This window comes from Thunnus albacares, chromosome 14 (assembly GCF_914725855.1).
Source record: "Thunnus albacares chromosome 14, fThuAlb1.1, whole genome shotgun sequence".
NCBI classification, from domain to species: Eukaryota; Metazoa; Chordata; class Actinopteri; order Scombriformes; family Scombridae; genus Thunnus; species Thunnus albacares.
Window position 1 is genome coordinate 6,570,853 of NC_058119.1, and position 16,678 is coordinate 6,587,530.

General features: G+C 42.0%; 1 protein-coding gene across 15 annotated transcripts in view; it reads left to right on the forward strand.

Annotated features, from left to right (window-relative positions):
• The window catches only part of LOC122996546 (adhesion G protein-coupled receptor A1), a 181,645-nt gene extending 166,549 nt beyond the window's left edge, over positions 1–15,096 (forward strand). For all 15 annotated transcript variants that reach the window (XM_044372036.1, XM_044372038.1, XM_044372032.1 and 12 more), the window contains 3 exons: positions 2,453–2,598; positions 10,253–10,348; positions 10,802–15,096. In XM_044372036.1, coding sequence (XP_044227971.1) covers positions 2,453–2,598; positions 10,253–10,348; positions 10,802–12,230 — 1,671 coding nt within the window. In that variant the 3' untranslated portion in view covers positions 12,231–15,096. The remainder of the gene's footprint in view (positions 1–2,452; positions 2,599–10,252; positions 10,349–10,801) is intronic.
• The last annotated feature ends 1,582 nt before the right edge of the window (positions 15,097–16,678 follow it).

The following is a 16,678-nucleotide window of genomic DNA, read 5'->3' on the forward strand; positions in this document are numbered from 1 at the left end:
ATTGAGAAGTCTTGTTGGTGAGAAGCCAGTTTCTCTCTCATAGTCAAGATCTGAACCACCACTGTACCACAGTAACTTAGAAATAATTATAATGTTGCAAGTTGCCTCTGAGGGCTCATCTTGATTGAGGATGTCCAAAAATAGACTAGAGATAACTCATACATGGGGTGGGTAACTAAAACAGTTGTGACCAAAAATCTATATCTTCATTCTATGGACCACAATTTATTATTTACACATAATCTAATAATATAGCAATATAATATACAATACTTAATATACAGTATAATGTATATATGAAATAATATATCAATATTTGACACTTACCGAGTGCAGTGCATTCAGAAAGTATTCAGGCCTCTTCACCTTTTCACATTTTGTTATGATACAGCCTTATGCTAATATCATTTAAATTAAGGATATTTCTGTACTTTGCCTCAACCCTGACCAATCTCCTAGTCCCTGCTGCAGAAAAACACCCCCACAGCATGATGCTGCCTCCACCATGCTTCACTGTTGGGATGGTATTGAGCAGGTGATGAGTGCTGCCTGGTTTCCTCCAGACATGACACTTAGAATTGAGGCCAAACAGTTCAATCTTAGTTTCATCAGACCAGTCACCTCTCTTACCAAGGCCCCTCTCCCCTGATTGCTCAGTCAGGCCCGGCGGCCAGCTCTAGGAAGAGTCCTGGTTGTTCCAAACATCTTCCATTTAAGAAATATAGAGGCCACTGTGCTCTTTGGAACCATCAGTGCAGCAGATTTTTTTCTATAGCCTTCCCCAGATCTGTGACTTTGAGACAATCCTGCCTCTGAGCTGTGCCGGTAGTTCCTTTGACCTCATGGCTTGGTTTTTGCTCTGACATACATTGTCAGCTGAGAGACCTTATATAGACAGGTGTGTGCCTTTCAAGGATGCCGTGATCAAAGATGATTAAGAGAAATGGAAGGATCCTGAGCTAAAATTTCACGTCACAGCAAAAAGTCTGAATACTTATCTCAATGTCACATTTTCCTTTTCAATACATTTTCAAAAATTTCTAAAATGTTTTCTGTTTCTGTTTTCGCTTTTTCATTATGAGGTATTGAGTGTAGATTGATGAGGGGAAAATTAATTTAAACTATTTTAGCATTAGGCTACAACATACAAAATGTCATAAAAGTGAAGGGGTCTAAATACTTTCTGAATGCACTGTATGTACCAAAACTCTTTGTTATACCCAACTAATGAAATATGTTACTAACCTTCAGTTGTGGATCTTTGATGACTTCATCCTCATGTTAAAGTTCACACAGGAAATAAGTAAAATGTGACTATTTAAACTACACAGGTGACACCAACCGCATCTGTGAAGAACAAGTTAATAATAATAATATCATAAAAATAATATAAATGCCTCAAAAAGTAAATTGAAATGATGTGCAGACTGCAATTGCACGATCGGTATAAGGTATTTCTAAAAACTGCCAGATTGACAACATGCCTGTAAGGACACCAAAAAGTCAATTATGATCAATGTGTGTTCTGCTACCTTTTCCATTTCTGGTAATGTGAAAACCTCTCCTCTAGCCTTATTTCCATGTTACAACCGCACTTCCTTTCTGTCTGTTCTTGACACTAATGAAGCTCTGAAGCGTGCTGACTCCAAAGCAGTGATTGACTTAGCGCCCGCTCTCTGCTCTCCATAAAGCAGCTCAAGGACACGTCCAATTAGCATCTGGACTCTGGTACACCAGTGTTGGTCCCTAGGCCTATCAGGCTGGAGAGAAGCCATTTGATTGGGTATCTCATGTTGCCATTACAGAGTGAACAGACTGACTGAGTGAAGAAAAGGCTCAGCACATTTTAATTTCCCCCCTCCATTCTCCTCTCTCTCTCTTTCTATGAACTGGCAAAGCCTTTAAACAAAGTTAGATCAGCTCCCCCATTCAAGCATAATTCATGAATATTAAAAGGAGGAAGAGCGCAGATATGTATACAGTGTTGGAAAAACAATCACGCGCTGATAGTTGTCAACGTGACTATCATTTATATTCAGATTTGTTATTCACAGTGCACACCTCATGTCCTCTAACTCAACTGATAAGGAGATGCTCAGTATCCACCAGTATAACCTCACTATAATGCTCTTATCCCAGACAACCTTGATGATTCAATAGCACTTTTTGAACCTGTCTCTCCATCCTTGTACTATTGTCTTTTACTGAAGGATAAGACAAAACAGTCAAGTCTTGAAGGAAAACGTCTAAGGAGAAACCCTTGGACTGACATTGATGATGATTCAGAGAGGAACGGCAGCTCTTCCTGAACATCTTTTCTTAGAGTTACAGAAATATGAAATATGATCAAGTCTGACATTTTTCAGAGATATGTACTTTAAAGTATATATGAGCAAAAGTTCAGAAAAGTCAAGAAAATCATTTGTATGTACCTTCTTTCACTCCATCTCAGGTCGGGGTCGTGCTGCACTACTCGTCTCTGTCGACCATGCTGTGGCTCGGGGTGACGGCGAGGAACATTTATAAACAGGTGACCAAGAAGCCTCCGCAGAGCCAGGATGGTGACCCGCCTCCGCCCCCTAAACAGCCCCTGCTGAGGTAACCACAAATGTCCTTGCAGTCCTCCTGAACCGTGACTGCCACTACACAGATACGCACAGAAACACCTGTGTATGTGGACATATGTGAGTGTGTGTTGTTTGTGTGTGTGTGTGTGTGTGTGTGTGTGTGTGATCTTTCTTGCACTGTCATTGCTGCTTGCTGTGTGTGTATCTTCAGAGGCCAAGGACTGGTTCACTGTGCAATTTCTTGCTTTCTTATTACATTTTTGTCAGTACATGACCCGACTGAGACTGTGAGATGCATGTAGAAGTCTTATATAATCAAACCCTATGCCTGTCCCGGCTTGTATTAATTATTTTAAGCAGTGGTGAAAGATGTATTCAGAACATTTACTTTAGTAAAAGAACCAATACAAAGATGTAAATATACCGTTACAAGTAAAAGCATTCTAAATCCTACTTGACAGTACTTAAAATATCTTGAGAAAAGTGCTCATACAGCAGAAAAAATGACCCCTGATATACTATTTTAAATTACATTATCATATTGTTGATGCATCAGTGTGTAAGCAGCTTTTGACTGTCAATGTTTGTCATAGTGGAGTTAGTTTTAAGCACTTCATGTACAGCTGGGTAGTGTAGTCCAGGGTCAGGCCCCCAAACAATGGGGTAGGAAAGAAATACACAAAGTTCTGCTAAAAAATGTACATCTTTTTGACAGAATATTTCCTTTTTTGTGAAATGTTGGATAATTTAACCTCTTTAGGCCTCATGAAACTATCTGAAAGGGGTACTGCCTCTTAAGTTTAAAGGGTCTGCATTTTATGTGGTAATGCTAACAACTCATTCACATTTAAAACGTGGCAAGGGGCCCCGACCAAACACTGCTTTTTTTGTAAGGGGCAACAAGCCAAAAAATGAAGTGGAGTAGAAGTATAAATAAGTATTAACTGGGAATACTTAAGTAAAGTACATCACTACATCACTACAAGTACTTAAGTGCAGTACTTGAGTAAATGTAGTTCTTAGTTACATTTCACCACTGAATTTTAGTTGTATTGTAATTTTTGTGCCTGATAGATATATTTCAATTGCTTTTTTAAATTACAAATCTTAAATATAATGTGTTTGAAGTGAATTGTGTATTCAGACGATTTGTTTGTTGGGTTCGTTTGTCCTCACGCCTAAGTGTTTAGAGCTATGTGTACTCGACTACGCACTTGAGCGTATGCATATTCGTGTCTCTGTTGATTTATGCAAGCTTGTGTATTTTTTTCAGGTGTTTGCCGGCTCGTGTTTCCTTTAGAGGGCAACAATAGCTTTACACAGATGAGTTATTGCATCGTTTATCTGCAGAGACATCCGCAGCTAGTTTGTATTCTTTCAAGCCTCTGGCTTTGTTTGTTCACTCTGTAGTGACATAGCTGTCAGGTCTTCCTATATTTACCATTTGGCTCTCCTTGTGGGTTTCTCTCACATTTGTTCATGTTAAGAAATTACATTTTTAATCTGATTCGCTGTCTGCCACGAGGGAAGAAGTTTAGAGTTTGAACAGTAATGATTCACATGATATAAAAATTAGAATGATAAATGCCGGAGATTAGAGGAGTCCAGTGAATTCCATTTAATCAGTCAAATTTCTGACTTGAGGCCCATTTAGCTCAGACTTTCCTGTTAGAGGTGACATTCAAGGTGCAAACTGCTGCTTAGCAACAATAACTCTGACAAAGGGAGTTGTGTAAGACTGGCAAGCATCTGAATAAGAATTTCCTAACTTTCCCTGCTGAGCTTGTGTGGTCATCCAGCTATTTTGGGATTCTCATGTTCAAAAACTGTTTCAGTAAAGCAATTTAAAAGAAGCAACAGTTGGGTGGGAGGAAGCTATAGAGCACCGACTAGCAGCTGTTTTAATTTCATTACTGTTAGCACTAGCTATCACCATTATCTGTTGCTTTTTACACCCTAAGCCAGTGATTCCCAACCAGAGGTCCTATGCACCCCAGGGGCTACTTATGCAGTTGCCAGAGGGAAACACTGTGCAGTAGCTCATCTGTTTAAAACAGAATAGAAATTACGATTTGATTTAAAAAACATACCCACATATTTGTGTTTGGGTAGGAACTGTAAAATCAGTTGAAATGAACTCATCTGGAACATGCCTCTGGAACATCTTATCTGGTAGGATTGTGAGAGTGTGTCAGACAGAAATGGTTGGGAACCACTGCTCAAGCCTGACAATGATGTGTATTTTTTTGTAGTTTTGAAAAATATTTGAAACTTCAGACTTTTCAGTTTTCCCATAGGTACAGATAAACATTCTTGCAGATATGTGTTAGAGGAAACAGTCTGCAACAGCTGAACTGGATGTGTAGTAAATGCTTTGGCTCAGTTATTCTGTTTGAGGCTTCCTACTACCCTGTAAGGGAAGAAGAATGGAGGGCGGATGAATGTCAGGAGGAGGAGGAAGGACGACGGACTTGAAACAACCTGTTACCATGGCATCACCCCAATGCTATAACTAATTACCTCAATCACCCAGGAGGCTGCTGAGCCAGGAGCTTTATCACAAATCTAAATGTATTTAGCCTTCTGACCCATTTAATTCCTGTTCGCTTAGACGCGCACATCAGATTGAATTTCTACTTTTTGTGATTTCCTTTTCCACCATTCCTCCATTTAATTCCTTTTCTGCTTACTCACGACATTTGGCATGTTTAAGAGGATCAGCTTTTTGGACACATACAGTGCTCTTCCTCTGCGGTGAGAAGGTGCTGTGTGAGCTCTTCTGCGCATTGCAACTGTGCTGCAGAAGCTTCGATGAGAAATCCTGTTAGGGGGAAGGTTTGAGAGCACAGATACGGAGGCAAACAGAGGACATAGTGCAACAAATGCCTGTTTGTCATTTAATCTTGTATTTAGTTTTCATTTTCTTAAAGCTGTTGGAAAATATCAAATGCCGTTTCAGAGTCCTGAATTTTCTGGCTCTTTATTAAATATTTTGAACATGATACAGTTCATGACGCCACACAAGAAAATGATATGAACATGTTGCACTTGATATGAACCCTACTGTGATACCTTACTAACTAGCGTTTAGACATTTTTCTGTGTGGTGTCTCAGTGGATTATGAGCACATGTAGCACTCATGTAGGCATTTATCACCCATACAACTGGAAAGTAATATCTATAAAAATCTATAAATGAACAGTACAATATGTCTGACATTATTAAAGCCTGATTCTCCTCAGTAACGTATTCCTGAAGAGTCACATAAGTCGCTGAGGATAAGGACCACACCAGATAAGGATCCCCTCAACGTATAAGCAGCACTTTCCTCGCAAAGCAAATCCTCAGATACCTGCGTGATTGTGGGTTTTTTTTTTTTAATACGGAATGTTCTCGAGGCTCTCCCATCATGCACTGCTTGTGAATGAGATAATTTGTCTGGGGGCAAGCGGCGGGATCGTGTGGCGCGGCAGTCGAGTTGATCCACAGTGATTGACTGTAATGCTCCCCGTCAGACAGGCTCATGCAATGAGACTTAGCAGCTGGAGACAAATCAATTTCTCCTCCGAGCTCCCCCACCCCCCTTTCCTCCCAACAACCAACCTATTTCTCCTCATCCACCTCTTTTCCTGTCCCTGCGATCCTGACAGCATCTGATGACATATCCAGCAGACCATCACAGTGAACTTTGTCAGAAATCTGCTGCACCGTGTTGGACCACACACCTTAAACGCTTCTGCTCATGCTATTAACTGACACAGTCATCTGGTGTGATGGATGCAGATCATTGCTCTAAAATAACACTTCAGTTGAGAGAAAGAACATTTTCCCTTCTCACCGTAAAATCTCCAACATCTGTGGAATGCGACCACCAGCATTCATCCCAGCTGTCAATATTAATAATTGCAAACAGGCATATTAATTTCTTAAATAGCACAGTCACAGAAACAGAATAAAATAATACTATGTGTATCTACCTTTCTCTGGATTTAGATGTTTTAGAGGAACTATTTTTAAGTCAGGCTTTCAAATGGAATGGAGACAGAAATGGGAAATGGCTAGTAACAGCTGGCGATGCATGAATGTGTATTCAAAAATGAACTAGTCTACCGAAGTAGAATATCTATCCAAAATCATTAAATGGACTCTCGCCAATAAAAGGAAGATTTTTAAGGCAATAGTTCAACACTTTTGAAAATATGTTTATTTGCTTTATTACCAAGAGTTAAATCAAAAGATAGATACCTTTCTCATATCTGCCTGTTAAATGTAAGGCTACAGCTAGCAGCTGGTTAGCTTAGCACAAAGACTGGAAACAGGGGGAAACAGCTAGCCTGGCTCTGTCCGCATGGGTAACAATAGCATAGCAATATCAAACAATATCACACTGTCATTTTTGCACTTTTTCAATTAATTAAATGTGATGTAATTTTGTTACTTTCAGACAGACCCAGGCTAGCTGTTTCCCCCTGTTTTCAATCTCTTGTTAAGCTAAGCTAAGCTGCTGGTTGTAGCTGTATTGTAAGTTTACAGGTATGAGAGTGGTGTTGCTCCTCTTACCTAACTCTGGATAAGAAACAAGTGTATTTCCAAAACTGTTGAAATATGTCTTTAAGATAAGCTCACTCTTGTTCAGTAAAGGGCATTCAGATGTGCAGTTTTCTAGTTTAAGGTGAGTACATACAGTACATTACTGCTGTATAGTGCAGCTTTACCTGTAAGCCTTCAGCCGTATGCTGGAGCTACAGTATGACCATCAGTTGTCCCCAGTTGTGCTATGTATATCTTGGACCAGGTCCAGAGAGAGGACAGCGCATAGTCACAAAACAGAGGACAGGGCATAAGCAGAGGGGACAGGGATGGGAGGGGAGTTGCTGTGTAGCTGCTGGCTAAAAGGCAGGCACTTCAGGGTCTATTTATATCAGATGATTGCTGTTCCTAAACTCACTCAAAAACGCAACTCTGCATAGTACACAGCCATTTTGAGTTTGAAGGCTTTCTTTAATAGAATGGCCAACAAAAAAGGCTGTGTGTGTTTTAATGCGTGCAAGACTTTGTGTGTGTTCGCACAAGATTGAGTGCATCGGGGAGAATTTTAATGTGAACCTTTTTGCACAAAAACAGGGCAGCATGTAGACTGTAATTGGATCTCACATACTATACATTTTTTGCATGTAAGCTACACATGTTCTTTTGGGCACAAGCCTGCAAAAAGCACACGCAGGCTTTTCAAGAGTGGATAAAAGGGAATGAGGGTTATAAAGCGCAGGGTGCTTTAACATCCACTAGTTCTTCTCATTTATGCTTATCTTGCTGACGGCTGTGTAAATGGCTTTCTGTTGGAGGAGGGTCCCCTGGGGGAACTGTTCCACTCAGAGACAGTGACAGGCCGGTAATGCTGCCAACCCCACCCCACTTCGCCTCCCTCCCAACCACCCAGCCACCCCTCACCAACCGATCCAGACAAACATCTTGATTGTAATTGAATTTTTGGGACAGGCGCTGTGTGAGTCAGATTGGGAGAGAGAAGGGATAGAAGGAAGGAAACTGAGGAAGAAGATGGAGGAAGACGGAGTAGTGGAAAGGTTAGAGCAGTGACAGAGGTTGAGATTGAACAGGAAGGAAGAGGAAATAGCATAGTGTTATATAGGAAAGTGGATGACAGTGCAAAGAGAGAGGACAAGGACAGTGCTGAGAGGGAGCTGCTGGGGATTAGCTTTGTTTGTGCATTGAATTCTTAAAGCTCATCATATACTTGCCGTGACGCAAGCATCATTATTCGCATATTTGCCTGCATGCTTTGCGTGTACCTAAAGGTTTACAAAGTATATCTAGGCAGCAGATGAGGGCTGAATCATCACCAACCAATTTCACAATATCTTCCTTTATAACTTAAGTGGGTTACAATAGTATTGATTCACAGCAGAAAAAGTGGCACCGTTGACCCATTGTCGATGTTTGTTGCTGCTGACCTTACTTCACAGCAATTTTTTTTTTCCCTCAATTCATAGTTTAATTGCACCTTGAGCATGTGTAGCATTCAGTTCTTTGGATGGGTACAATAAACTCTCTGAGGGAACACAAGAGGCCTCAAACATGCTCCATGCAAGTACACAAACGCACATGCTTCAAGCTACACAAGATCTCACGCATTTGTTGCATTCTGGGGTACATTATGCAAAGCAGCGCAAGATGCAGGCTGAGCATTGCAGCTAGGGTTGCCATAGCATGAAACAAGAAGGGAAAGCTGACCCCTTTCATTTGGGTTCACAGTTCAACAAAGCTTTATCTGAAATTTGTCACCTCTTCCTTCAGACAGGAATTCTCCGTCCTTCCTCCATGAGTGATTCAAGTGTTGCACATGTGTTTTCTTTTTTTCTTTCCTCTGTGCGGCAGTACATATTCCCACAGGCATCATGTTTGTTTACTACAGTGGAAACGCTCTGATAAGACTTAACTAGCCTGTATTGCCTTCTTGAGGATTGAGATTGATCACCTCCACCAGTTTGTAAGAATGTATGTTAACTACAGACGGGTGACAAATTAAAGGAAAAACCAACATAAAGTGTCTTAGTAAGGTGTTGGGCCACCACATGCTGTCAGAACAGCTTCTGTGTGCCTTGGCACTGGCTCTACAAGTCTCTGAAGTCTTCTGGAAGGATGAACACCATTCTTCCAAAATGGATGAAGGCATCCTGGAATAGACCACTTCCATCAGGATAGAAATGTTTCATCACAGGATAAAGGTGATGACTGAGAACAACTTTGTATTGATTTGCAGTGACCCTTCTCTCTAAGGGGACAAACAGTGTAGGAATAAAGCTTTCAGACCTGTACCAGTTTTTCCTTTAGTCACCCGTCTGTATGTTTACAGGGCCGGCTGGGCAAAGTGATGTCATTCGCGTTTGCGTACTTGTGTGGAGAATGTTTGGGGCCTAATTAGCAATCCACAGCAGCTGTGTTTTTAAGCATTTTTGATGTTGGACACTTGACAATCATGTGATCATTTTCCCTCTTTCAGTCTTAATTTGAACTTCACAACTAAAGTTTCCTGCAGTTAATAAAATAGTACATTCATGACAGAGCCACAGCAATGACCAAAAATGAATTCATGTAATACTTGAATGAACCGCTACATACTGTATGCTACTGATGTCAAAGATGTTGCTTTAGTAGCACTTTTATGGGTTGTTTGATGGTTCATTGTCTTTATGGACCAAGAAAATTGTCCAAACTAACTTGAGGATACAATACACCTTTAAAATTTTAGGTTTTTAGAGAAGAAATCAAACTGTGAAGTAGGTGTGATCGCACCTGTAGAGTGTGATCACAAACACATTGACAGATGGTCATATTTGAGGCATGTGGGGAAAGGATAGCAGACAAACATGCCTGTTTTTCACTGTCATGGTCTGTTCCTCAAGTTGAGAAAAAGCTCTTAGTTATTTTGGGTGAGCTAAGAGCTCCTCTCACTGCACACACATCTATAATCGCATCTGTCACTTTGTCTGTTTGGATCTTTTGGTTATTATCTTTCTCTTGCGGGTCTAATATTATCTCTCCGACATATTTTGGCATTGTGCTGTTGTAATCCAGATGTGAGATTTATAAACGCCTTTTTCATGTCACACATTTTTATACTCTCTTATTCTCTTTCTCTGTTTGTCCCTCTGTCACCTCACAGATTTTATTTAGTCAGTGGTGGAGTGCCCCTCATCATCTGTGGGGTCACGGCAGCCGTCAATATAGACAACTATGGCAGCGGGGAGCAAGCGCCATAGTAAGTCCTAGATTTGCTTCTGCTTTCAAGGTTACATTACATCCTCTGTTGATGTTTTGCACCGCTGTGTACACCTCAGCAAAGTCTGTTCCTCATTAGGTGTTATTATTTCCAAAAATAAACCCTCATCAAAGGTGCGGACATGTGTATATACATACACAGACAAGCATACACACTTTTTCACACTATATTTCCCTTTGGTGGATTAGCACTTGATGAGCTCTGTGCTGCATGTGTATTTAGATCAGTTTTTCTCTGTTAAATAAACAGCACATAGTTGTTGTGTGGTTATATTAATGCTGTTTGCTCTATATTAATGCTTAAGTGTTATTGGGAGCATGTTAAAATAAATTATAGAGTTTATATAGTTGATTATTTATGTTGTGCTGCTTTTCTTTAAATGCCAGCATAAATCAGAGTGTTAACATCTTGTGTTGTTCATGTTTGTTGCAGCTGCTGGATGGCATGGGAGCCCAGCCTGGGAGCCTTCTATGGCCCTGTGGCCTTCATCGTCCTGGTGACCTGCATCTACTTCCTCTGTACCTTCATCCAGCTGCGGCGCCACCCGGAAAAGAAGTATGAGCTCAAGCAGCTGACAGAGGAGCAGCAGAGGCTGGCCTCCGTCGACATGCCGACCCACTGCCACCAGGGAGCTGAGCCTGGGGCCCTGGGAGCCCAACCCAGCGGGAGCCACTGCCCTGCTGGCTGCCCAGGCGTCCCCATCAACCCCGCTCTGCTGGCTAATGAGCACTCCTTCAAGGCTCAGTTACGCACGGCGGCCTTCACACTTTTCCTTTTCCTGGCCACCTGGACTTTCGGGGCTCTGGCTGTGTCTCAGGGCCACTTCCTGGACATGATCTTCAGCTGCCTGTACGGTGCCTTCTCTGTCACTCTTGGCCTCTTCATCCTCATCCATCACTGTGCCAAGCGTGATGATGTCTGGCATTGCTGGTGCTCATGTTGTCCCGGACGGCGCGCCAATGCCTGCTCGGGCGCCCATGGGCCTGCTCAAGCACGACCCAAGGTTAACGTGAATGGAGATACCCCCGGGCACGGCCATGGTCACAGCCACTGCCACCATGACTCACCATGTCAGGGTAAAGCGCTGATGAGCTGCAGTCATAGCAGTTTAGGTCACTGTAAACACGCCGCCCTCCCGTCCTCGCAAAATCACGTGACGTGTCTGGCACCGGTGACGCCTTGTTGCGCCGCCCTGCATAGCCAGCAGCTGATGGAAGAGGAGCCCGCGGCTACACACGTGCTGCTGCATGCTGACCCAGAGGGTTACCGGCCGGGGATCCAGTTGCACCCCTGCCTGAAGAGCAGCACCAGGACTAAAGGCCGCCAACTCAGCCGCCGGGCTGGGGCCGGTGCTTGCGGAGCGGGGAGTGAGAGGGAGTACGCCTATCACATCCCCTCCAGTGTGGATGGAGGCAGCGTGCACAGCTCACACACTGACAGCCCTCACAGCACACATGGGCGTCACACCCACATCTGTCCACATCTGGCCCACGAGGGCCACCATGATGGGCATCACACATGCCACGCTGCTGCAGCCACCACGCACGAGGCCCTGGCATGCCATAATCCCTGCCACCGGCATATCTGCTGTGCCAAGGCAGACCTTTTCCCCTCTATGTGCCCAGCAGAGGCAGGCGACACGGGCGTCTTCCTGTGTGGCTGCGGCAAAGTGGCCGAGGAGGACCCGATGGCGACACATCACCATCTGGAGATGCACGCCCAGCGCAGACAATCCTATCCCCAGAACCCACCCAATCAGAATGGGATTCTAAAGGGGGGGCTGCATGAAGGACTCCTGTACTCCTCGGACAGCACAGGGAATATACGCACTGGACCCTGGAAGAATGAAACTACTGTGTAGTCTGTGAGGGGAAAAACAGGGGAGATAGGCAGCACCCCTTCCTCGTCCCGCCAAAAATAAACCCTCGCCTCCCTTTCTAGAATTAAAAAAAAAAAAAAAAAATGAATTGAATAACATTTTAAACATCACAATCAGCGTGGGATATTTTTATTTGAATGTCCTCATGTTTTTATGTGTGCTGTTTTACTGTGCAGAAATCTGATATCATGTAAAATGCTCCCTGAAGAGCATCCATACACAGAACAGAATCTCTTCCATCAAGAAGAATTTGTGAAATGTGTGTCACATCATGCCATCAGATGTAATTGAAGGTATTTTCACTGTTCCATATTACTACAGATCTCTCTCTATATATATACAAGAAAATGAATGGTTGTATGTATGAATATGTGTGTTAGTGCTCAAAGGCAACACGCTGCAAGATTTTTTTACACTTGGAGTCTGAATCCATCAAATAGTCTACAATGACAGTGAACCTCCAGTACTTTAAAGAACTCTTGGCATCCATGTTTTAGACGACACTAAACCAGCAATTTTAGACTTCATGGGTATTTTTGCCATTCAGTCAAGCAACTGTGAATATCTACTAGAGATTTTCTAAATAACACACAGAGATACTGTCGCTTGCCAGAGACATGTGGATGCCAGTTAAGCTATGAAAATTCAAAGCAACAGAAAAAGAGAAGCGAAATTAAGCGTTCCTTTTCCAGGTTGATATTGATCGTGCTGTCTGTATGATGTCTTCATTGTTGTGTTTCTTTTTTCTGGAGAGAAGTAAATAACAGCAGCATCAACAGCAACAGTGTGGCCATTGTGAATAGAAAGTGGTGTCATCCAGTACGGTTTTATTAACACTGTGCCACACAGAACCAGGTCCTCACAGCGAGTTCATTGCCAAATTAATGTCCCGGGTTTTTTTTTTTTGTTTTTTTTACCCTTTTCAACTCAGCTCGCACATGCCATCAGATATTAAAAAAAATCAGCAGAAAATCAAAGTCTTTGTAAAATCAGACACTCTAATGTTTTGCGGGGGGAAAAGGAGTGTGAATGTGAGTATAAAAGAAAGAACAAGCTGCTTAAACTACCTGCCTGTGACTAATGTCCTGTTATTTTCCCTTTTAATGAAAAGTAATAAAACATTTTAGCCAACTTCACCCACTGTCAGCTGAAGCCACAAAATGACACATGGCAGAAATCAGAGCAAATGCAACCCCCTTTGTTTTGTTTATTTTTGAATTTGTCTTATTAAAACCCCAAAAACATGCATGCTTTGTTGTATGTAGCTAATATGTGCTATGTTTTAACATTGTAAATGAATGCCCATCCATGAGCATATTATTTGCCTTGACCCGATAAAGACTGCTGCAGCTTGCCATTTATAATTTTTGTCACAGTCTTGCATTAAGGCTAGTTCAAACAAACATCATTTCCTATTGGTGATCTCTGTATACCGAGACTTTAGGCCGAGGCTTACCCAAGAATCCAGCACAGAATTTCATAAAGGTTCTGCTCTGGTTGATAACTTGTGTCAGAGAGGCCAAGGTGGAAGTATGGATCTTTTTCTTTTTTTTTTTTTGTTGCCATGAAGGTCACATTCTCTGCCACTCAAAAGAGATGGTAAAAGAGGCTGTGTATTGATTGTTTGTTTTATGAATGATGATATTGAGTGTGATACTCGAGACAAAACCAGTCAAACATTTCATCAGAAAAGCCGGAGTTAAAAAAAAATATCCATCAACGCAGCGCATATAATCTCACAGTAAACCCTGCTCTAGCAAAACCACCTCGGCATGCACACCGTCTCTTTATCCATCTCGTGCACTCTTGTCTGTGTATATAGAACTGGTTTCTGATGAATTATTTTATATGAGATTTAAGATATTTAAGAATAAAATAAGTCTATATGTAAAGAAAGTTGTATGGGGAAAAAAACTGACCTCTCAATGTTAATACTCAGTATCTGAGTTTAGAAATGTCCTTTTTGTTTTCAAATGCCTTTTTTTTTTCTGTTGCAATTTTAGTTGACTTTGACTTCATAAAGTATGCAGACTCGCCATGTGTTGTGAGACTTATCCTGTCATATCAGAAATAGAAATGCACTACCCATAATAATGTTCGGCCTGCCAGAATAGAATTTGTCACTTACAGTATGTTTATTATAGAAATGTTTGTTCAGACAGAAATATTTCAAATTAAAAAAAGTGACTTCTGCAGAGAAGAAAAAGAGAAAAATTCATGTGATACTCCCTTTATTTGGATGTCAGGCTTTGAATAGTGAAACGAAGCCCTGGTAGACATCAAAGATGATGCATGAATCTCAAAGCTTTGCACAGGGTCACTGGAGTTATTTCCAGGGTCTGGGACAAAATGGGATATTATGGGCCTAACCTCTGAGTTATAAAACACTGATCATACAATATGAGCTCCTTTGAGCCGCTTGGATGCCGGCAGTCGGTGACCCTGGCTTTATAGTTATTGGAAAGGGATTTGTAACAGTATCACAAGTTATAACGACACATTTAAAATCAGCCTCTCCCTCTAAACCCACAGTAAACTGAGAGAACATCGGTCTAGGTTAATTGCTGTACAACATGTGTATTTGCTGGTGGTGTGTCTTAGGAGCAGCCTGAGCTTTTCAGTGTCTGTGAGACTATGTGTTTGGTATCATAGGCCACCGTAGGCCATCTTCTCTGTTGTCATCAGTAGCAGATGTATTGCCCTAAATGAGCTTGCTGGCTTAGTTTCGGCTCACCAGACGGCTGCTGGAATATTCACCTGTGGTACTGTGACAAAACCTAAAGCCAGTTTTCACTTTTTCTACATTGACACAGATTCCAATAAATGTATTTTTTCACCATGCAACGGATGAGAGCATCTTTGGCTTGTGTTTGTGCGTCCGCCATGTGTGCATGAGCAGACAGCGAAAATGCATTTTAACTAACATGACGATGAATGTGAGTGAAAGAAAAAGTCTGTTTTTTTTTTCTTCTCTATTCTTGCCGTACTGTGTTTATTTCTTCTGACAGCGTGATGGAGATTGAGATGTCTTACGGAGCCACCGCAGGGGAGGAATTCAAATGATAGCAGGCTTGACTGCTGCTGTGTGTTCGGGTGCGTGCCCAGACCTTGTGCACACATGCACATTCACATACATCCGCATGTGCACACGTCACCCAAGATACGAGACAGTGTGTCTTCCGTGCATCACAAATCACACCCGGGTTTGACAGGCCATGAAACGCCTGAGCACATTTAATATGCAGCTTGTATTTTTTTTTTTTTCTTTCAAGGCCACACAACTCACCCCCCCCTCCCTCTAGACCTAGATTATGCGTCTGACTGAAAGCCATGTGAAATGTCAGACCCCATCTCTCTTTCTCTGTCTGCCATGAAGACCCAGTCTTAACAGGAATACTGCAGGGTGTCCACGAAAGGTAAGTCGTGGACGTCTAAGCCGGTCTCTTTCCAAAAAAACGTAATTATTTTGTATGCTGCAGTGCCAAATGAGCTGCAGAGGTGATTATATAGATAATGAGTATAAGGCTATGATGGCTTTAATTACCGGGGGTGTCTTCAAACCAATAAATGCCTTTTTTTTTTTTTTTTTTTCCTCAGAAAGTGTTGTACGGAGAGTCAGTTAAGCAGAGGATGCTTCACCATGTGTTTGTAAAACTGCAGGTCGCGGTAGGTTGGGCCCGCTGGTTGGCGAAGGGAGAAATTGGCCCAGGACGGCATCTGTTTCATTAAAAAGTAATCTGGTTTTAGTAACACAGATGTGTGTTTATGATACAATTAACTATGTTTTAATTTCCTGTTGTAATAAATAGGTTTGTAAATATGAGTATGAGCAGAGAGACAAAGTGAAAATGTGCCTGATAAAAATCTGTGTGCTCTGAGAAGACAATGTGTGTGTTTTTTTTCACCCCTGTGGGCACCCAGGAGTAATCAGATCTGGAGTAACAAGCAGGATTTCATACATACAGTCTGATCTGATTTCACTCAGGGTTTCATATAATGATGTAGGAGCTGCAGAGAACTGTACATATGATGGAGGGCATGATTTTTGAGTCTCTTTGTAGGCCTATCTCTTGACACTTATGGAAAAATGCTTTTGTCTGTCATTGGTAGAGAGGAGGGGGCTTTCTTCAAGTGTATGTATGACACGTAAACGGATTATGTTTTTCTTTAATGCGGACACATGTATGCTTTGTCTTAAGAATCGCAAATCATCTTCAATTTCTTCCAGAGCATGTTATCCTGTCTCTGCGCCTTTGCCTCCCTCTCTCTCTTTTTACTCCTCGCATGTTTAGTGGTTCTCCTCCCTAATAACAAAAGCCCGCTCCTCCAGCCTTGGCAGACAAGACTTGTGATAGAAGGCTGTGATCGTCATGCTAATGCTGTCCTTGACTTAAATAACATGCCGGAGACTCGCAGGGCGGGAGAGCGAG